The sequence below is a fragment of the Mustelus asterias genome, chromosome 3, assembly GCF_964213995.1.
Source record: "Mustelus asterias chromosome 3, sMusAst1.hap1.1, whole genome shotgun sequence".
NCBI classification, from domain to species: domain Eukaryota; kingdom Metazoa; phylum Chordata; class Chondrichthyes; order Carcharhiniformes; family Triakidae; genus Mustelus; species Mustelus asterias.
In genome coordinates this window covers 159376284-159396296 of record NC_135803.1, presented here as the reverse complement: position 1 = coordinate 159396296, position 20013 = coordinate 159376284, and the positions used below count along the sequence as shown (strand labels likewise).

Genomic DNA, 20013 nt, shown 5'->3' with positions numbered 1-20013 from the left:
CAGACCCCACCTGGAGTACTGTGCCCAGTTCTGGTCGCCTCATTACAGAAAGGATGTGGAAGCCATAGAACGGGTGCAGAGGAGATTTACGAGGATGTTGCCGGGATTAAGTGGTATGCCTCATGAGGATAAGTTGAGAGAGCTAGGTCTTTTCTCCTTGGAGAGGCGAAGGATGAGAGGTGACCTGATAGAGGTGTATAAGATGTTGAGAGGTATTGATAGAGTGGATTCTCAGAGGCTTTTACCCAGGGCTGAAATGGTTGTCACGAGAGGCCACAGGTTTAGGGTGCTGGAGAGTAGGTATAGAGGAGATGTTAGGGGTAAGTTTTTCACTCAGAGGGTGGTGGGTGCGTGGAATCAGCTGCCGGTAGTGGTGGTGGAAGCAGATTCGATGGAGTCTTTTAAGAGACTTTTGGATAGGTTCCTGGAGGTCAGTAAGATAGAGGGTTATAGATGAGCCGAGAAGGTAAGGAAATTGTTCGGCACAACTTGTGGGCCAAAGGGCCTGTTTGTGCTGTAGCTTTTCTATGTTCTAAAAGATATTACTTGACACATCTGCACTAAATTTCATCTGCCATAAGGGGATTGGATGGGGAGGAGTTCGTTAGGTGTGTTCAGGAGGGTTTCCTGACACAGCATGTGGACAAGCCTACAAGAGGAGAGGCTGGACCTGATCTGATACTGACCAATGAACCTGGACAGGTGTCAGATCTCTCAGTGGGAGAGCATCTTGGGGATAGCGATCATAACTCTATCTCCTTTATGCTTGCATTGGAAAAAGAGAGGATCAGGCAAGCTAGAAAAGCGTTTATATGGAGTAAGAGGAAATATGAAGACATAAGGCAGCAAATTAGAGGAGTAAATTGGAAGGAGGGTGGAGGGTGCGTGGAATCAGCTGCCGGTAGTGGTGGTGGAAGCAGATTCGATGGAGTCTTTCAAGAGACTTTTGGATAGGTTCCTGGAGGTCAGTAAGATAGAGGGTTATAGATGAGGCCGTGGTTAAAAGGCGTATGGAATACTGGCCTTCATCAATAGAGGAATTGAGTTTAGAAATCGGGAGATAATGCTGCAGCTGTATAGGACCCTGGTCAGACCCCACCTGGAGTACTGTGCTCAGTTCTGGTCGCCTCATTACAGAAAGGATGTGGAAGCCATAGAACGGGTGCAGAGGAGATTTACACACTGACACTCTCACACACTGACCCTCACACACACTGACCCTCTCACACACACTGACCCTCTCACACACACTGACCCTCTCACACACACTGACCCTCTCACACACACTGACCCTCTCACACACACTGACCCTCTCACACACACTGACCCTCTCACACACACTGACCCTCTCACACACACTGACCATCTCACACACACTGACCATCTCACACACACTGACCATCTCACACACACTGACCATCTCACACACTGATCGGGTGGACTCTCAGAGGCTTTTTCCCAGGGTGGAAATGGCTGCTACGAGAGGACACAGGTTTAAGGTGCTGGGGGGTAGGTACAGGGGAAATGTTTGGGGGCAGTTTTTCACACAGAGGGTGGTGGGTGAGTGGAATCGGCTGCCGTCAGTGGTGGTGGAGGCAAACTCAATAGGGACTTTTAAGAGATTCCTGGATGAGTACATGGGACTTAATAGGATCGGGGGTTATAGGTAGGCCTAGAAGGTAGGGATATGTTCGGCACAACTTGTGGGGCCGAAGGGCCTGTTTGTGCTGTAGTTTTTCTATGTTTCTATGTGTCTGCCCATTTCCCCAGTTTGTCCTCCTGAAGTTTGTTACTGTATTCTCCACTGATTCCTGCAGTTTTCAGTTATACATTATCTGTAAACTTTGAAATTATGCTCTAATACCCCAGACTAAGTTATTAATATATCTCAAAAAGGCAATGGTCCCATTATTCATCCTGGGAAATCCCACAATATACTTCCCTCTGGTCTGAAAAACCAGCGCTCACCACCACTTGCTGCTTTTTGTATCCACAGTCACTAGCTCTTTAATCCCAAGGCCTTCAATTTTGCTAACAAATCTGGCAGGTGGCATTTGTCAAACACCTTTTGAAAAGTCCATATACACAACATCGAGGGCTTTACCCTCATCAACCCTCTCCATCAACCAGAAGAGAGATTCATGAAAGAACTCAATCTGTCTTCAATAAACTTGTGCTGACTTTCCCATTTATTCCCTCAGATTTTTCCAAATATCAAATAATTTTGTCCTGGATTAATGTCTCTAAAGGTTTTTCCACTACTGGTGTTAGGCTGACTTTTTAAAAATTCACTCGTGGGACATGGGCGTTGCTGGCTGGCCAGCATTCATTGCCCATCCCTAGTTGGCCTGGTAACATGGTAGAAACATAGAAACACAGAAAATAGGAGCAGAAGGAGGCCATTTGGCCCTTTGAGCCTGCTCCACCATTCATCACGATCACAGCCAATTTAATAGCCTAATCCTGCTTTCTCCCCATAACGTTTGATCCCATTCACCCCAAGTGCGATATCCAGCTGCTTCTTGAATACATTCAATGTTTTGGCATCAACTACTTCCCGTGGGAATAGTTACGAGGCTTATCTTTTTCCTCTTTTTAAACATAAGTGCAATGTTTGCAATCCTTCAATCCTCTGGCACCACTCAAACCCAAGGAGGATTGGAGGACTGCGGCCAGAGTCTCCAGTATTTCCACCCTGTCAGCATGCGTTCTATCCCATCCAGATCAGGGGCTTTTTCTACTTTCTTTATTCTATCTAATATAGCTATTGTTTCCGCCTCTATAGCAACATTAAAATATAGACTGCAGCGGTTCAAGAAGGCAGCTCATCATCACCAGCTATTCCCACATCAGTTGAGCTCACATTTTTTTTAAAATCACCTTCTTTATTGAAGAGAGATGCAACAAACCTACTTATATCAGGAGAGTAAGTGGGCCCCGAGACAGGACAACACAGTACAGCACTAGGAGCAACAACACGTTACCTGTTTCTGGTGTCCAATGTCCTTCCCTCGCTCAAGCACTTTGACGAAGAAAACGTAGAAGCTTTCCTCAATGGGAAGGAAGAGAAATCTGGCCACCAGCGACCCCAGATTATTCACAATGTCATACACACCTGCACCAAAGAGCACCAATTAACAACCAGCCACCAGATGGAAATGCGAGGAGTGTACATATAACAGAGAAGGAGGTACTGGAAGTCTTAAAACGCATCAAGGTAGATAAATCACTGGGACCTGGTGAAATGTATCCCAGGGCATTGTGGGAGGCTAGGGAGGAAATTGCGGGTCCCCGAGCAGAGATATTTGAATCATTGACAGCCACAGGTGAGATGCCTGAAGATTGGAGGGTGGCAAATGTTGTGCCTTTGTTTAAAAAGGGCTGCAGGGAAAAGCCTGGGAACTACAGGCCAGTGAGCCTCACATCGGTAGTGGGTAAGTTGTTAGAAGGAATTCTGAGAGACAGGATCTACAGGCATTTAAAGAGGTAAGGACTGATTCGGGACAGTCAGCATGGCTTTGTGAGTGGAAAATCATGTCTCACAAATTTCATTGAGTTTTTTGAACGGGTAACCAAGAAGGTAGATGAGGGCAGTGCAGTTGATGTTGTCTACATGGACTTTAGCAAGGCCTTTGACAAGGTACCGCATGGTAGATTGTTGCGTAAGGGTAAATCTCACGGAATCCAGGGTGAGGTAGCGAAATGGAAACAAAATTGGCTGGATAACAGAAGACAGAGGGTGGTTGTAGAGGGTTGTTTTTCAAACTGGAGGCCTGCGACCAGCGGTGTACCTCAGAGATCAGTGCTGGGTCCACTGTTATTTGTCATTTATATTATTGATTAGATGAGAATTTAGGAGACATGGTTAGTAAGTTTGCAGATGACATCAAGATTGGTGGCATAGTGGACAGTGAAGAAAGTTATCGAGGATTGCAGCAGGATCTTGATCATTGGGCCAGTAGGCTGACAAATGGCAGATGGAGTTTAATTTAGACAAATGCGAGGTGATGCATTTTGGTCGAAAACCAGGACAGGACTTACTCAGTTAATAACAAAGAACAAGGAACAAAGAAAATTACAGCACAGGAACATGCCCTTCGTCCCTCCATGCCTGCACCGACCATGCTGCCCGACTTAACTAAAACCCCCTACCCTTCCGGGGACCGTATCCCTCTATTCCCATCCCATTCATGTACTTGTCAAGATGCACCTTAAAAGTCACTACCGTAACCGCTTCCATTACCTCCCCCGGCAACATGTTCCAGGCACCAACCACACTCTGTGTAAAAAAATCTGCCTCGTACATCTCCTTTAAACCTTGCCCCTCGCACCTATGCCCCCTAGTAATTGACTCTTCCACCCTGGGAAAAAGCTTCTGACTATCCACTCTGTCCATACCTCTCATCATCTTGTAGACTTCTATCAGGTCTCCTCTCAAGCTCCGTCGCTCCAGTGAGAACAAACCAAGTTTCTCCAACCTCTCCTCATAATTAATGCCCTCCATACCAGGCAACATCCTGGTAATTCTTTTCTTTACCCTCTCCAAAGTCTCCACACCCTTCTGGTAGGTGGCGACCAGAATTGAACACTATATTCCAAGTGCAGCCTAACTAAGGTTCCATAAAGTTGCAACATGACTTGCCAATTTTTAAACTCAATGCCCCGGCCGATGAAAGCAAGCATGCCGTATGCCTTCTTGACTACCTTCTCCACCTGCATTGCCACTTTCAGTGACCTGTGTAACTGTACACCCAGATCACTTTGCCTATCAATGCTCTTAAGGGTTCTGCCATTTACTGTATATTTCCTATCTGCATTAGACCTTCCAAAATGCATTACCTTAATGGTAGGGCATTGGGGAGAGTTACAGAACAAAGAGATCTAAGGGTACATGTTCATAGCTCCTTGAAAGTGGAGGCATAGGTGGACAGAGTGGTGAAGAAGGCATTCGGCATGCTTGGTTTCATTGGTCAGAACATTGAATACAGGAGTTGGAATGTCTTGTTGAAGTTGTACAAGACATTGGTAAGGCCACACTTGGAATACGGTGTACAGTTCTGGTCACCCTATTATAGAAAGAATATTATTAAACTAGAAAGAGTGCAGAAAAGATTTAAAAGAACAAAGAACAAAGAACAGTACAGCACAAGAAACAGGCCCTTCAGCCCTCCAAGCTTGTGCCGCTCATTGGTCCAACTAGACCATTCGTTTGTATCCCTCCATTCCCAGACTGCTCATGTGACTATCCAGGTAAGTCTTAAACGATGCCAGCGTGTCTGCCTTCACCACCCAACTTGACAGCGCATTCCAGGCCCCCACCGCTCTCTGTGTAAAAAACGTCCCTCTGATATCTGAGTTATATCTCGCCCCTCTCACCTTGAGCCCGTGACCCCTCATGATCGTCACCTCCGACCTGGGTAAAAGCTTCCCACTGTTCACTCTATCTATACCCTTCATAATTTTGTACACCTCTATTAGGTCTTCCCTGATTCTCCGTCTTTCCAGGGAGAACAAACCCAGTTTACTCAATCTCTCCTCATAGCTAAGACCCTCCATACCAGGCAACATCCTGGTAAACCTTCTCTGCACTCTCTCTAAAGCCCCCACGTCCTTCTGGTAATGCGGCGACCAGAACTGGACGCAGTACTCCAAATGTGGCCTAACCAGCGTTCTATACAACTGCAACATCAGACTCCAGCTTTTATACTCTATACCACGTCCTATAAAGGCAAGCATACCCCGTATGCCTTCTTCACCACCTTCTCCACCTGTGCTGCCACCTTCAAGGATTTGTGGACTTGCACACCTAGGTCCCTCTGTGTTTCTATACTCTTGATGGCTCTGCCATTTATTGTATAACTCCCCCCTACATTAGTTCTTCCAAAATGCATCACTTCGCATTTATCTGGATTAAATTCCATCTGCCATTTCTCCGCCCAATTTTCCAGTCTATCTATATCCTGCTGTATTGTCCGACAATGTTCATCGCTATCCGCAAGTCTAGCCATCTTCGTGTCATCTGCAAACTTGCAGATAGCACCAGCTACACCTTCTTCCAAATCATTTATATATCACAAATAGCAGAGGTCCCAGTACAGAGCCCTGCGGAACACCACTGGTCACAGACCTTCAGCCGGAAAAAGACCCTTCGACTGCTACCCTCTGTCTCCTGTGGCCAAGCCAGTTCTCTACCCATCTAGCCACCTCTCCTTGTATCCCATGAGCCTTAACCTTCTTAACCAAGCTGCCACGAGGGACTTTGTCAAATACCTTACTGAAATCCATATAGACGACATCCACGACGCTTCCTTCGTCAACCGTTTTTGTCACTTCCTCAAAAAACGCCACCAAATTTGTAAGGCACAACCTCCCTCTTACAAAACCATGCTGTCTGTCACTAATGAGATTGTTCCGTTCTAAATGCGCATACATCCTGTCTCTGAGAATCCTCTCCAACAACTTCCCTATCACGGGACGTCAAGCTCACTGGCCTATAATGACCCGGGTTATCCCTGCTACCCTTCTTAAATAACGGTACCACATTCGCTATCCTCCAATCCTCAGGGACCTCACCTGTGTCCAATGAAGAGACAAAGATTTCCGTCAGAGGCCCAGCAATTACATCTCTTGTCTCCCTGAGCAGTCTAGGATAGATGCCATCATTTACTAGGATGCCATCCATTTACTAGGATGCTACCGAGACTTGATGGTTTGAGTTATAAGGAGAGGCTGGATAGACTGGGACTTTTTCCTCTGGAGCATAGAAGGCTGAGGGGTGATCTTATAGAGGCCTATAAAATAATGAGGAGCAAAGATCAGCTGGATAGTCAATATCTTTTCCCAAAGGTTGGGGAGTCTAAAACGAGAGGGCAGAGGTTTAAGGTGAGAGGGGAGAGATACAAAAGGGTCCAGAGGGGCAATTGTTTCACACAGAGGGTGGTGAGTGTCTGGAACAAGCTGCCAGAGGCAGTAGTAGAGGTGGGTACAATTTTAAAAAGTGTTTAGACAGTTACATGTGTAAGATGGGGATAGAGGGATATGGGCCAAACGTGGGCAATTGGGACTAGCTTAGGGGTTAAAAACAAAAGGGTGGCATGGACAAGTTGGGCCGAAGGGCCTGTTTCCATGCTGTAAAGCTCTGTGACTCTGTGTTGTATTGTCTGCCTTCCCCTGAGGGCTGGGCTCAGCTCAAGGAAGAGTCTGTGAGATCGGAATAGGAACAGCATAAACTATGGGACAGATATTGGCTGGGGTTTGAGATCCTTTCTCTCCACCACCCACTGCTTCAGGAAAACAGTCATCATTTCTGCTGGATGCAGTGAACAGTCTGAAAACATCACCGCGCAATTCAAAGCCTCCGGCCAATCTCAACAAGTGAGATTCACAGTTCCTAAAATCCACTTATCATTCCTTTCAGGGACTATTCTTAATCTGACCCTTGACCGAGAGGGACCCACTCTTTCCCACTCTGACCCAGAGTGTGGCTAAATGACCCTTGAATTGCACATGACACTAGGGAGCCTGCAATCACTCGCATGGCACTTAGTTCCAAGCCAAAATGATGTGTTCAGTTCTACCATCTTGGGTTCACAGCTGACAGTGAGCCAAGGTGACAGATTAGGAATACAGGTTTCACATTGGGATATCGTCACTAAAACAGAAGAGCATCATTACAAGCGCTATAGTCCAGCTTTGTAATAAAACATGCAAATTTCAATTGGACAAACTGCACCCAGAAAATAATGAACACACCTTGTTCTCCAAAATTTAGCACATTTAGAAAAGTCATGACGTATCGTTCACCTGTAATACAAACAGAATATCAAAGGATTATAAAAGCCTGTCACAGGTACCAGGATTATTTGTGGTTTTACTGTGGATATAGCAATTGTAGCAAGACATCTTCATTACTGTACCTCAAACCCCCTGCAATAAAGAGAACATGCCATTTGCCTTCCTAATTCCATATCCCATGAATATAATAATAAATAAAACAAATTGTTTGCTACACCTGCATATTATTGTGTTCCTTGTACAGGTACACCCAAATCCCTCTGAACATCAACATTTACAAGTTTCAAATCTTTTTAAAATCATTTTGCTTTACTGTTCATATGACAAAAGTGAATAACTTCATGTTTCTCTACATTATACTTCAGTTGCCACCTTGTTGCCCACTTACTCAACCTGCAGCCTTTTACTATTCTCCTCACTAATTACATTCCCACCATTTGTATTGTCAGTAAACTTAGATACACTACACGGTATGTCTAAGTCATTGATATCAATTATAATAGCTGAGGCCTCAGCACTGATCAAGACAGCACTCTAGTAGTTACAACCTGCCAACTGGAAAATACCTGGTTTAGCCTCCCCTTTGTTTTCTGACTGTGCAATCTTTTATATGGCACTTTATCAACTGCCTTTTGGAAATACAAGTACGCGATATCTACTGGTTCCATTTTATTTACACCACTAGTTACTCAAAAAATTGTTTAAAATGTTTTGAAGCATGGCTGCCCTTTAATAAAACCATGTTGCCTTTGTTTGGTCACACTATGCATTTCTCAGCATTTTGTTAAGACTTCCTCAATAACAGTTTCCGGTATCCTCCCGGTGAGTGATGCAAGGTTAACAGGTCTGTAGTTGCCTGTTGATCTCTCTCTCCTTTCATGAATTATAGCGCTACATTTGCTACCTTCCAAACCACTTGGGGCCGAACTAGATCTGGGAGAGGGAGACCAGCACGGGGAGCGATTGGCGACCCCTATTGTCATGTGTGTGTGTGCGTGCATGTGTGTGTGAGTGTGTGTCTGTGTGTGCGCGTGTGTGTGGGTGGCTGGATGTGTGTCTGTGTGGGTGTGTGTGGGGGTGTGTGTGTGGGGGTGTGTGTGTGGGGGTGTGGGTGTGTGTGTGGGTGTGTGTGTGGGTGTCGGTGTGCGTGGGAGTGTGTGTGTGGGTGTGTGTGTGTGGGGGGCAGGGGAGTACACTGCCAATGATGAGGAGGGGAGGTCTCCCAGTTTACAGCTGGAACTGAATGGTCTTATTAGTGACAGCATGGTTTTGTACGAGGGAGGTCATGTCTCATTAATTTGATTGAGTCTTTTGAGGAGGTGACAAAAATGATTGACGAGGGAAGGGCCGTGGATATTGTCTACATGGACTTTAGTAAAGCAGACTGGTGCAAAAGGTTAAATCTCACGGGATCAGGGGTGAACTAGCTAGATGGATTCAGAACTGGCTTGGCCATAAAAGACAGAGGGTAGCATTGGAAGGGTGTTTTTCTGAATGGAGGTCTGTAACTAGTGGTGGGATCAGTGCTGGGACCTCTGCTGTTTTGTAATATATATAAATGACTTGGAAGAAAACGTAGCTGGTCTGATTAGCAAGTTTGTGGATGATACTAAGATTGCTGGAGTTGCGGATAGTGATGAAGATTGTCAGAGAATACAGCAGGATATTGATAGGCTGGAAGACTGGGCGGAGAAAAGGCAGATGGAATTTAATCCAGACAAATGCGAGGTGATGCATTTTGGTCGATCCAATTCAGGTGGGAGCTTTAAAATAAATGGCAGAACCATCAGGAGCAGAGACACTCAGAGAGATCTGGGAGTACAGGCCCACAGATCCTTATAAGTGGCAGCACAAGTGGAAAAGGTGGTGAAGAAAGCATACGGCACGCTTGCCTTCATCGGCCGGGGCATCGAGTATAAAAGTTGGCAAATTATGTTACAGCTGTATAAAACGTTGGTGAGGCCACATTTGGAATACTGTGTCCAATTCTGGTCACCACACTACCAGAAGGACGTGGAGGCTTTGGAGAGAGTGCAGGAAAGGTTTACCAGGATGTTGCCTGGTATGGAGGGTACTAGCTATGAGGAGAGATTGAATAAACTGGGATTGTTGTCCCTGGAAAGATAGAAGCTGAGGGGTGGCCTGATAGAAGTTTATAAGATTATGAGGGGCATAGATAAGGTGAACAGTTGGAAGCTTTTTTCCAGGGCAGAAATGACAATTACAAGGGGGCACAAGTTCAAGGTAAGGGGGGAAAAGATCCACAGAGATGTGCGGGGGAAGTTGTTTTTACACAGAGGGTGGTGGGGGCCTGAAATGCACTGTCAAATGAGGTGGTTGAGGCAGTTACGTTAGCCACATTTAAGACTTATCTGAATAGACACATGAACAGACAGGAAATAGAGGGATACAGGCAATTGGTTTAGAAAGGGCAACGAGATCGGCGCAGGCTTGGTGGGCCGAAGGGCCTGTTCCTGTGATGTACTGTTCTTTGTTCCGTTCTTTGAATTTCTTGTCAGAGGGTAGTGAATCTGTGGAATTCTTTACCGCAGAGAGCTGTAGAGACGGCGTCGCTAAGTATGTTCAAGGCTGAGATAGACAGGTTTTAATCAGTAAGGGAATCAAGGGTTACAGGGATCAGGCAGGAAAGTGGAGTTGAGGATTATATCAGATCAGTCACGATCTCATTGAATGGCAGGGCAGACTCAATAGACCAAATGACCTACTTCCGTTCCTATGTCTTAAGATTATAGAAACTAGGCACAGGAGAAGGCCATTCTGCCCTTCAAGCCTGCTCTGCCATTCAATATGATCATGGCTGATCCTCAATTTAATGCCATATTCCCGCTTTCTCCCCATCCCCCTTAATGCCATTAAAATCTAAAAAGAATCTATCTCTTTCTTGAATAATCAGTGACTTGGTCTCCACAGGCTTCTGTGATAGAGAATTCCACAGCTTCACTACCCTTTGAGTGAATAAATCTTTCCTCATCTCAGTCTTAAACGGTCTATCCCATATCCTGAGACTGTGTCCCTGGCTCTAGATTCCCCAGTAAGAAGTCTAACAACACCAGGTTAAAGTCCAACAGGTTTATTTGGTAGCAAATGCCACTAGCTTTCGGAGCGCTGCTCCTTCGTCAGGTGGAGTGGAAGATGTGCTCACAAACAGGGCATACAGAGACACAAACTCAATTTGCAGAATAATGATTGGAATGCTAATCAATCTAATCAATGCTAATACAGCTAATCAAGTCCTAAAGGTACAGACAATGTGAGTGGAGAGAGCATTAAGCACAGGTTAAAGAGATGTGTATTGACTCCAGACAGGACAGCTAGTGAGATTTTGCAAATCCAGCCAAGTTGTGGGGGTTACTGATCGTGTGACATGAACCCAACATCCCGGTTTAGGCCGTCCTCATGTGTGCGGAACTTGGCTACCAGTTTCTGCTCAGCGACCCTGTGGTGTCGTGTGTGGTGAAGGCCGCCTTGGAGAACGTTTACCCGAAGATCAGAGGCTGAATGTCCGTGACCACTGAAGTGCTCCCCAACAGGAAGAGAACAGCCTTGCCTGGTGATTGTCGAGCGGTGTTCATTCATCCATTGTCGTAGCGTCTGCATGGTTTCCCCAATGTACCATGCCTCAGGACATCCTTTCCTGCAGCGTATCAGGTAGACAACGTTGACCGAGTTGCAAGAGTAGGTACCATGTACCTGGTGTTCTCACGTGAGATGATGGCATCCGTGTCGATGATCCGGCACGTCTTGCAGACGTTGCTGTGGCAGGGTTGTGTGGTGTCGTGGTCACAGTTCTCCTGAAGGCTGGGTAGTTTCCTGCGGACAATGGTCTGTTTGAGGTTGTGCGGCTGTTTGAAGGCAAGAAGTGGGGGTGTGGGGATGGCCTTGGCGAGATGTTCGCCTTCATCAATGACACGTTGAAGGCTCCGGAGGAGATGCCGTAGCTTCTCCGCTCCGGGGAAGTACTGGACAACGAAGGGTACTCTGTCCACCGTGTCCCGTGTTTGTCTTCTGAGGAGGTCGGTGCGGTTTTTTGCTGTGGCGCGTCGGAACTGTCGATCGAGGAGATAGGAAGGATGTGGAAGCAGTGAGTTTCACTGGCTGTCTTGTCTGGAGACAATACACATCTTTTTAGCCTGTCTTGAAGCTCTCTCCACTCACATTGTTTTGTTTCTTAAAGACTTGATTAGTTGTAAGTATTCGCATTCCAACCATTATTCATGTAAATTGAGTTTGTGTCTTTATATGCTCTGTTTGTGAACAGAATTCCCACTCACCTGAAGAAGGGGCTTAGAGCTCCGAAAGCTTGTGTGGCTTTTGCTACCAAATAAACCTGTTGGACTTTAACCTGGTGTTGTTAAACTTCTTACTGTGTTTACCCCAGTCCAACTCCGGCATCTCCACTTTGTTAGAGAGAACATTAGAGAGAAGAAGGTTAAGAGGTGACTTAATAGAGGCATACAAGATGATCAGAGGATTAGATAGGGTAGATAGTGAGAGCCTTTTTCCTCTGATGGTGATAGCTAGCACGAGGGGACATAGCTTTAAATTGAGGGGTGATAGATATAGGACAGATGTCAGAGGTAGGTTCTTCACTCAGAGAGTAGTAAGGGCATGGAATGCCCTACCTGCAGCAGTAGTGGACTCGCCAACATTAAGGGCATTTAAATGGTCATTGGATAAACATATGGATGACATTGGAATAGTGCAGGTTAGATGGGCTTTAGATTGGTTTCACTGGTCGGCGCAACATTGAGGGCCGAAGGGCCTGTACTGCGCTGTAATGTTCTATGTTCTATGTTCTAAACCCACGGCCACTACCATTTGAATCATCGATAGTCACAGGTGGGGTGCCTGAAGATTGGAAGGTGGCAAATGTTGTGCCTTTGTTTAAGAGGGGCTGCAGGGAAAAGCCTGGGAACTACAGGCCAGTGAGCCTCACATCTGTAGTGCATAAGTTGTTCAAAGATATTCTGAGAGACAGAATCTACAGGCATTTAGAGACGCAACGACTGATTAGAGTCAGTCCGCATGGCTTTGTGAGTGGAAAATCATGTCTCACAAATTTCATTGAGTTTTTTGAATGGGAAACCAAGGAGGCAATTGGGGGCAGTGCAGTTGATGATATCGAAATGGACTTTAGCAAGGCCTTTGACAAGGTACCACATGGTAGGTTGTTGTGTAAGGTTAAATCTCACGGGATCCAGGGTGAGGTAGACAAATGGATACAAAATTGGCTTGATGATAAAAGCCAGAGGGTGGTTGTAGAGGGTTGTTTTTCAAACTGGAGGCCTGTGACCAGTGGTGCGCCTCAGGGATCAGTGCTGGGTCCAGTGTAATTTGTCACTTACATTAATGATTTGGATGAGCATATAGCAGGCATGGTTAGTAAGTTTGCAGATGACACCAGGATTGGTGGCATAGTGGACAGTGAAGAAGGTTATCTCCAATTGCAACGGGATCTTGATCAATTGGGCCAGTGGGCTGCTGAATGGCAGATGGAGTTTTGAACATAGAACATAACAGTGCAGTACAGGCCCTTCGGCCCTCGATGTTGCGCCGACCAGTGAAACAAATCTAAAGCCCAACTAATCTACACTATTCCAATGTCATCCATATGTTTATCCAATAACCATTTGAATGCTCTTAATGTTGACGAGTCCACTACTGCTGCAGGCAGGGCATTCCACGCCCTTACTACTCTCTGAGTAAAGAAACTACCTCGAACATCTGTCCTATATCTATCACCCCTCAATTTAAAGCTATGTCCCCTCGTGTTAGCCATCACCATCCGAGGAAAAAGGCTCTCACTATCCACCCTATCTAATCCTCTGATCATCTTGTATGCCTCTATTAAGTCACCTCTTAACCTTCTTCTCTCTAAGGAAAACAACCTCAAGCCCCTCAGCCTTTCATAGAAATCATAGAAACCCTACAGTGCAGAAGGAGGCCATTCGGCCCATCGAGTCTGTACCGACCACAATCCCACCCAGGCCCTATCCCCATATCCCTACATATTTTACCCGCTAATCCCTCTAATCCACGCATCCCAGGACACTAAGGGGCAATTTTTAGCAAAGCCAATCAACCTAACCTGCACATCTTTGGACTGTGGGAGGAAACCGGAGCACCCGGAGGAAACCCACACAGACACGAGGAGAATGTGCAAACTCCACACAGACAGTGACCCAAGCCGGGAATCGAACCCAGGTCCCTGGAACTGTGAAGCAGCAGTGCGAACCACTGTGCTACCGTTTCCTCATACGATTTTCCCACCGTACCAGGCAACATCCTGGTAAATCTCCTCTGCACCCTTTCCAACACTTCCACATCCTTCCTATAATGTGGCGACCAGAACTGTACGCAATACTCCAAGTGCGGCCGCACCAGAGTTTTGTACAGTTGCAGCATGACCTCTTGGCTCCGAAACTCAATCCCTCTACCAATAAAAGCTAACACTCCATACGCCTTCTTAACAACCCTATCAACCTGGGTGCCAACTTTCAGGGATCTATGCACATGAACAAGAACAAAGAACAATACAGCACAGGAACAGGCCCTTCGGCCCTCCAAGCCCGTGTCGCTCCCTGGTCCAAACTAGACCATCCTTTTGTATCCCTCCATTCCCACTCCATTCAAATGGCTGTCTAGATAAGTCTTAAACGTTCCGAGTGTGTCCGCCTCCACCACCTTGCCTGGCAGCGCATTCCAGGCCCCCACCACCCTCTGTGTAAAATATGTCCGTCTGATATCTGTGTTAAACCCCCCCCCCCTTCACCTTGAACCTATGACCCCTCGTGAACGTCACCACCGACCTGGGGAAAAGTTTCCCACCGTTCACCCTATCTATGCCTTTCATAATTTTATACACCTCTATTATGTCTCCCCTCATCCTCCGTCTTTCCAGGGAGAACAACCCCAGTTTACCCAATCTCTCCTCATAACTAAGCCCCTCCATACCAGGTAACATCCTGGTAAACCTCCTCTGTACTCTCTCCAAAGCCTCCACGTCCTTCTGGTAGTGTGGCGACCAGAACTGGACGCAGTATTCCAGATGCGGCCGAACCAACGTTCTATACATCTGCAACATCAGACCCCAACTTTTATACTCTATGCCCCGTCCTATAAAGGCAAGCATGCCATATGCCTTCTTCACCACCTTCTCCACCTGTGACGTCACTTTCAAGGATCTGTGGACTTGCACACCCAGGTCGCTCTGCGTATCTACACCCTTTATGGTTCTGCCATTTATCGTATAGCTCCTCCCTACATTATTTCTACCAAAATGCATCACTTCGCATTTATCAGGATTGAACTCCATCTGCCAATTCTTTGCCCAAATTTCCAGCCTATCTATATCCTTCTGTAGCCTCTGACAATGCTCCTCACTATCTGCAAGTCCTGCCAATTTTGTGTGGTCCGCAAACTTACTGATCACCCCAGTTACACCTTCTTCCAGATCATTTATATAAATCACAAACAGCAGAGGTCCCAATACAGAGCCCTGAGGAACACCACTAGTCACAGGCCTCCAGCCGGAAAAAGACCCTTCCACTACCACCCTCTGTCTTCTGTGACCAAGATGTGGAGATGCCGGCGTTGGACTGGGGTAAACACAGTAAGAAGTTTAACAACACCAGGTTAAAGTCCAACAGGTTTATTTGGTAGCAAAAGCCACACAAGCTTTCAGAGCTCCGAAAGCTTGTGTGGCTTTTGCTACCAAATAAACCTGTTGGACTTTAACCTGGTGTTGTTAAACTTCTTATTCTGTGACCAAGCCAGTTCTCCACCCATCTAGCCACCTCCCCCTTTATCCCATGAGATCCAACCTTTTGCACCAGCCTACCATGAGGGACTTTGTCAAACGCTTTCATGGACACCCAGATCCCTCTGTTCATCCACACTACCAAGTATCTTACCATTAGCCCAGTACTCTGTATTCCTGTTGCTCCTTCCAAAGTAAATCACTTCACACTTTTCCGCATTAAACTCCATTTGCCACCTCTCAGCCCAGCTCTGCAGCTTATCTATGTCCCTCTGTAACCTGCCACTTCCCTCTGCACTGTCTACAACTCCACTGACTTTAGTGTCATCCGCAAATTTACTAACCCACCCTTCCACGCCCTCATCCAGGTCATTTATAAAAATGACAAACAGCAGTGGCCCCAAAACAGATCCTTGCGGTACACCACTAGGAACTGAACTCCAGGATGAATATTTCCCATCAACCACCACCCTCTGTTTTCTTCCAGCTAGCCAATTCCTGATCCAAACCACTAAATCACCCTCAATCCCATGTGTCCGTATTTTCTGCAAAAGCTTACCATGGGGAACATTATCAAACGCTTTGCTGAAATCCATATACACCACATCAACCACTTTACCCTCATCCACCTCTTTGGTCACCTTCTCAAAGAACTCAATAAGGTTTGTGAGGCACGACCTACCCTTCACAAAACCGTGCTGACTATCCCTAATCAAATTATTCCTTTCCAGGTGATTATAAATCCTATCTCCTATAATCCTTTCCAATACCTTGCCCACAACAGAAGTAAGGCTCACCGGTCTATAATTACCAGGGTTGTCCCTACTCCCCTTCTTGAACAAGGGGACAACATTTGCTATCCTCCAGTCTTCTGGCACTGTTCCTGTAGACAATGACGACCCAAAGGTCAGAGCCAAAGGCTCTGCAATCTCCTCTCTAGCCTCCCAGAGAATCCTAGGATAAATCCCATCCGGCCCAGGGGACTTATCTATTTTTACCCTTTCCAGAATTGCTAACACCTCCCCCTTATGAACTTCAATCCCATCCAGTCCAACAGCCTGCATCTCCGTACTCCCCTCGACAACACTGTCCCTCTCCAGTGTGAATACCGATGAAAAATATTCATTTCGTGCCTCTCCTATCTCTTCAGACTCCACGCACAACTTCTCACTACTGTCCTTGACTGGCCCTAATCTTACCCTAGTCATTCTTTTACTCCTGACATACCTATAGAAAGCTTTAGGGTTTTCCTTGATCCTACCTGCCAAAGACTTCTCATGTCCCCTCCTGGCTCTTCTTAACTCTTTCTTTAGGTCCTTCCTGGCTAACTTGTAACTCTCAAGCTCCCTAACTGAGCCTTCACGTCTCATCTTTACATAAGTCTCCTTCTTCCTCTTCACAAGAGATTCAACCTCCTTAGTAAACCACGGTTCCCTCACACGTCTGCTTCCTCCCTGCCTGACAGGTACATATTTATCAAGGACGCGCAGTAGCTGTTCCTTGAACAAGTTCCACATTACAAATTGTGCCCATCCCCTGCAGTTTCCTTCCCCAACCTATGCCAGCTAAATCTCACCTAATCGCATCATAATTTCCTTTCCCCCCAGCTATAACTCTTGCCCTTTGGTATATACCTATCCTTTTCCATTGCTAAGGTAAACGTAATCGAATTGCAGTCACTGTCACCAAAGTGCTCACCTACCTCCAAATCTAACACCTGGCCTGGTTCATTACCTAGTACCAAATCCAATGTGGCCTCGCCTCTTGTTGGTCTATCTACATACTGCGTCAGGAAGCCTTCCTGCACACATTGGACAAAAACTGACCCCTCCAAAGTACTCGAACTATAGCTTTTCCAGTCAATATTTGTAAAGTTAAAGTCCCCCAGGACAACTACCCTGTTACTTTCGCTCCTATCCAGAATCATCTTTGCAATCTTTTCCTCTACATCTCTGGAACTTTTCGGAGGTCTATAAAAAACTCCCTACAGGGTGACCTCTCCTTTCCTGTTTCTAACCTCAGCCCAAACTACCTCAGTAGACAAGTCCTCATCAAATGTCCTTTCTGCCACCGTAATACTGTCCTTGACTAACAATGCCACACCTCCCCCTCTTTTACCACCTTCCCTGCACTTACTGAAACATCTAAACCACGGAACCTGCAACAACCATTCCTGTCCCTGCTCTAACCATGTCTCCGAGATGGCCACAACATCGAAATCCCAGGTACCAACCCATGCTGCAAGTTCACCCACCTTATTCCGGATGCTCCTGGCATTGAAGTATACACACTTCAAACCACCTTCCTGCCTGCCAGTACACTCCTGCGACTCTGAAACCTCATCCATGACCTCACTACTCTCAACCTCCTGCACACCGGAGCTACAATTCAGGTACCCACCCCCCCCTGCTGAATTAGTTTAAACCCTCCCGAAGAGCATTTGCAAATTTCACCCCCCCCAAGATATTGGTACCCCTCTGATTCAGGTGCAGACCATCCTGTTTGTAGAGGTCCCACCTACCCCAGAAAGAGCCCCAATTGTCTAGGTATCTGAAACCCTCCCTCCTGCACCATCCCTGTAACCACGTGTTCAACTGCTCTCTCTCCCTATTCCTCTCCTCACTATCACGTGGCACGGGTAACAAACCAGAGATAACAACTCTGTTTGTTCTAGCCCTAAGCTTCCACCCTAACTCCCTGAATTTCTGCCTTACATCCTCATCCCTTTTCCTACCTATGTCTTGAGTGCCTATGTGAACCACAACTTGGGGCTGGTCCCCCTCCCCCTTAAGGATTTCGAAAACACGATCCGAGACATCGTGGACTCTGGCTCCTGAGAGGCAACACACCAACCGCGAGTCTCTCTCGTTCCCGCAGAATCTCCTATCCGTCCCTTTAACTATGGAGTCCCCAATGACTAATCCTCTACTCCTCTCCCCCCTGCCCTTCTGAGCCACAAGGACAGACTCTGAGCCAGTGACCTGTACACCATGGCTTACCCCTGCTAAGTCTCCCCCCCCCCCCCAACAGCATCCAAAAATGTACTGTCCCCAATTTCTGCTACATTTCTTGTTTCTCCCCCCACTTGGACAGCTCCCTGTACCCTGGTGCTGTGGTCAGTTTGCTCATCCTCCCTTTCCCTCCCCTTCTGAGCTGCCGGGCCGGACTCTGCACCGGAGGCACGCCCACTGTTGCTTCCCCCAGGTAGGCTGCTCCCCCCAACAGTACTCAAACAGGAGTACTTATTGTTAAGGGGCACAGCCATTGGGGTACTCTCTAGTACCTGACCTTTCCCCTTCCCCTTCCTAACCGTGACTCACTTGTCTGTCTCCCGTGGCCCCGGTGTGACCACCTGCCTGTAACTCCTATCTATCACCTCCTCATTCTCCCGAACCAGACGAAGGTCATTGAGCTGCAGTTCCAGTTCCCTAACGTGGTCCCTTAGGAGCTGCAGCTCGACGCACCTGGCACAGATATGGATGTCCGGGAGGCGAGCTGACTCCAGGACCTCCCACATCCGACACTGAGAACAACAAACTGGCCTCACACTCATAATTCCCCCTTTCTTCCAATGACACAGGAAAAACTGTCTAAACCTACCCCACCTCTGCCTGTCTACGTCGAAGCCCGATGAGCCAAAGTCCGTCAGCTCCCACTCTGCTCCCCGCTCACTCCGCTGCCCGCTACGACGCTGCCCGCTTAACAGTGCAGCCTACTTATATACCCCGCACGTGCTGAAGAAAAATTTAGACCCTTCCCACAACCCCCAGCGTCCTACTTCCGGATTAGAGTTCAAAGTTTTTTTTTTTAAAAACACCCGCGAAAAAGTACTTTAAACTAAATTAAAAGTATTATTTTTTAAATTAAAAGTATTTTAAAAGTAGATCTCTTACCCCAGCACTCCTGCAATAAATCTCTCCTCTGTCTCACTCTGGCTGAACAATGAGGACAACTCCTTAATTTAGATAAATGCGAGGTGATACATTTTGGTCGATCGAACCAGGGCAGGACTTATTCAGTTAATGGTAGGGCGTTGGGCAGAGTTATAGAACAAAGAGATCTCGGGGTACAGGTTCATAGCTCCTTGAAAGTGGAGTCACAGGTGGACAGAGTGGTGAAGAAAGCATTCAGCATGCTTGGTTTCATTGGTCAGAACATTGAATACAAGAGTTGGGATACCTTGTTGTAGTTGTACAAGACATTGATAAGGCCACATTTGGAATACTGTGTACAGTTCTGGTCACCCTATTATAGAAAGGATATTATTAAACTAGAAAGAGTGCAGAAAAGATTTACTAGGATGCTACCGGGACTTAATGGTTTGAGTTATAAGGACAGGCGGGATAGACTGGGGTTTTTTCCTCTGGAAAGTAGGAGGCTTAGAGGTGATCTTATAAAGATCTATAAAATAATGAGGGGTATAGGTCAGCTATACAGTC

General features: G+C 46.6%; 1 protein-coding gene across 1 annotated transcript in view; it reads right to left on the bottom strand.

The window, feature by feature from the left end:
• rft1 (RFT1 homolog) overlaps positions 1–20013 on the bottom strand; it is a 142472-nt gene that overhangs the window by 45789 nt on the left and 76670 nt on the right. The window contains exons 8-9 of the mRNA XM_078210042.1: positions 7753–7803; positions 2985–3115 (exon numbers count right to left, since the gene is read on the bottom strand). Of these exons, the coding sequence (XP_078066168.1) occupies positions 2985–3115; positions 7753–7803 (182 nt within the window). The remainder of the gene's footprint in view (positions 1–2984; positions 3116–7752; positions 7804–20013) is intronic.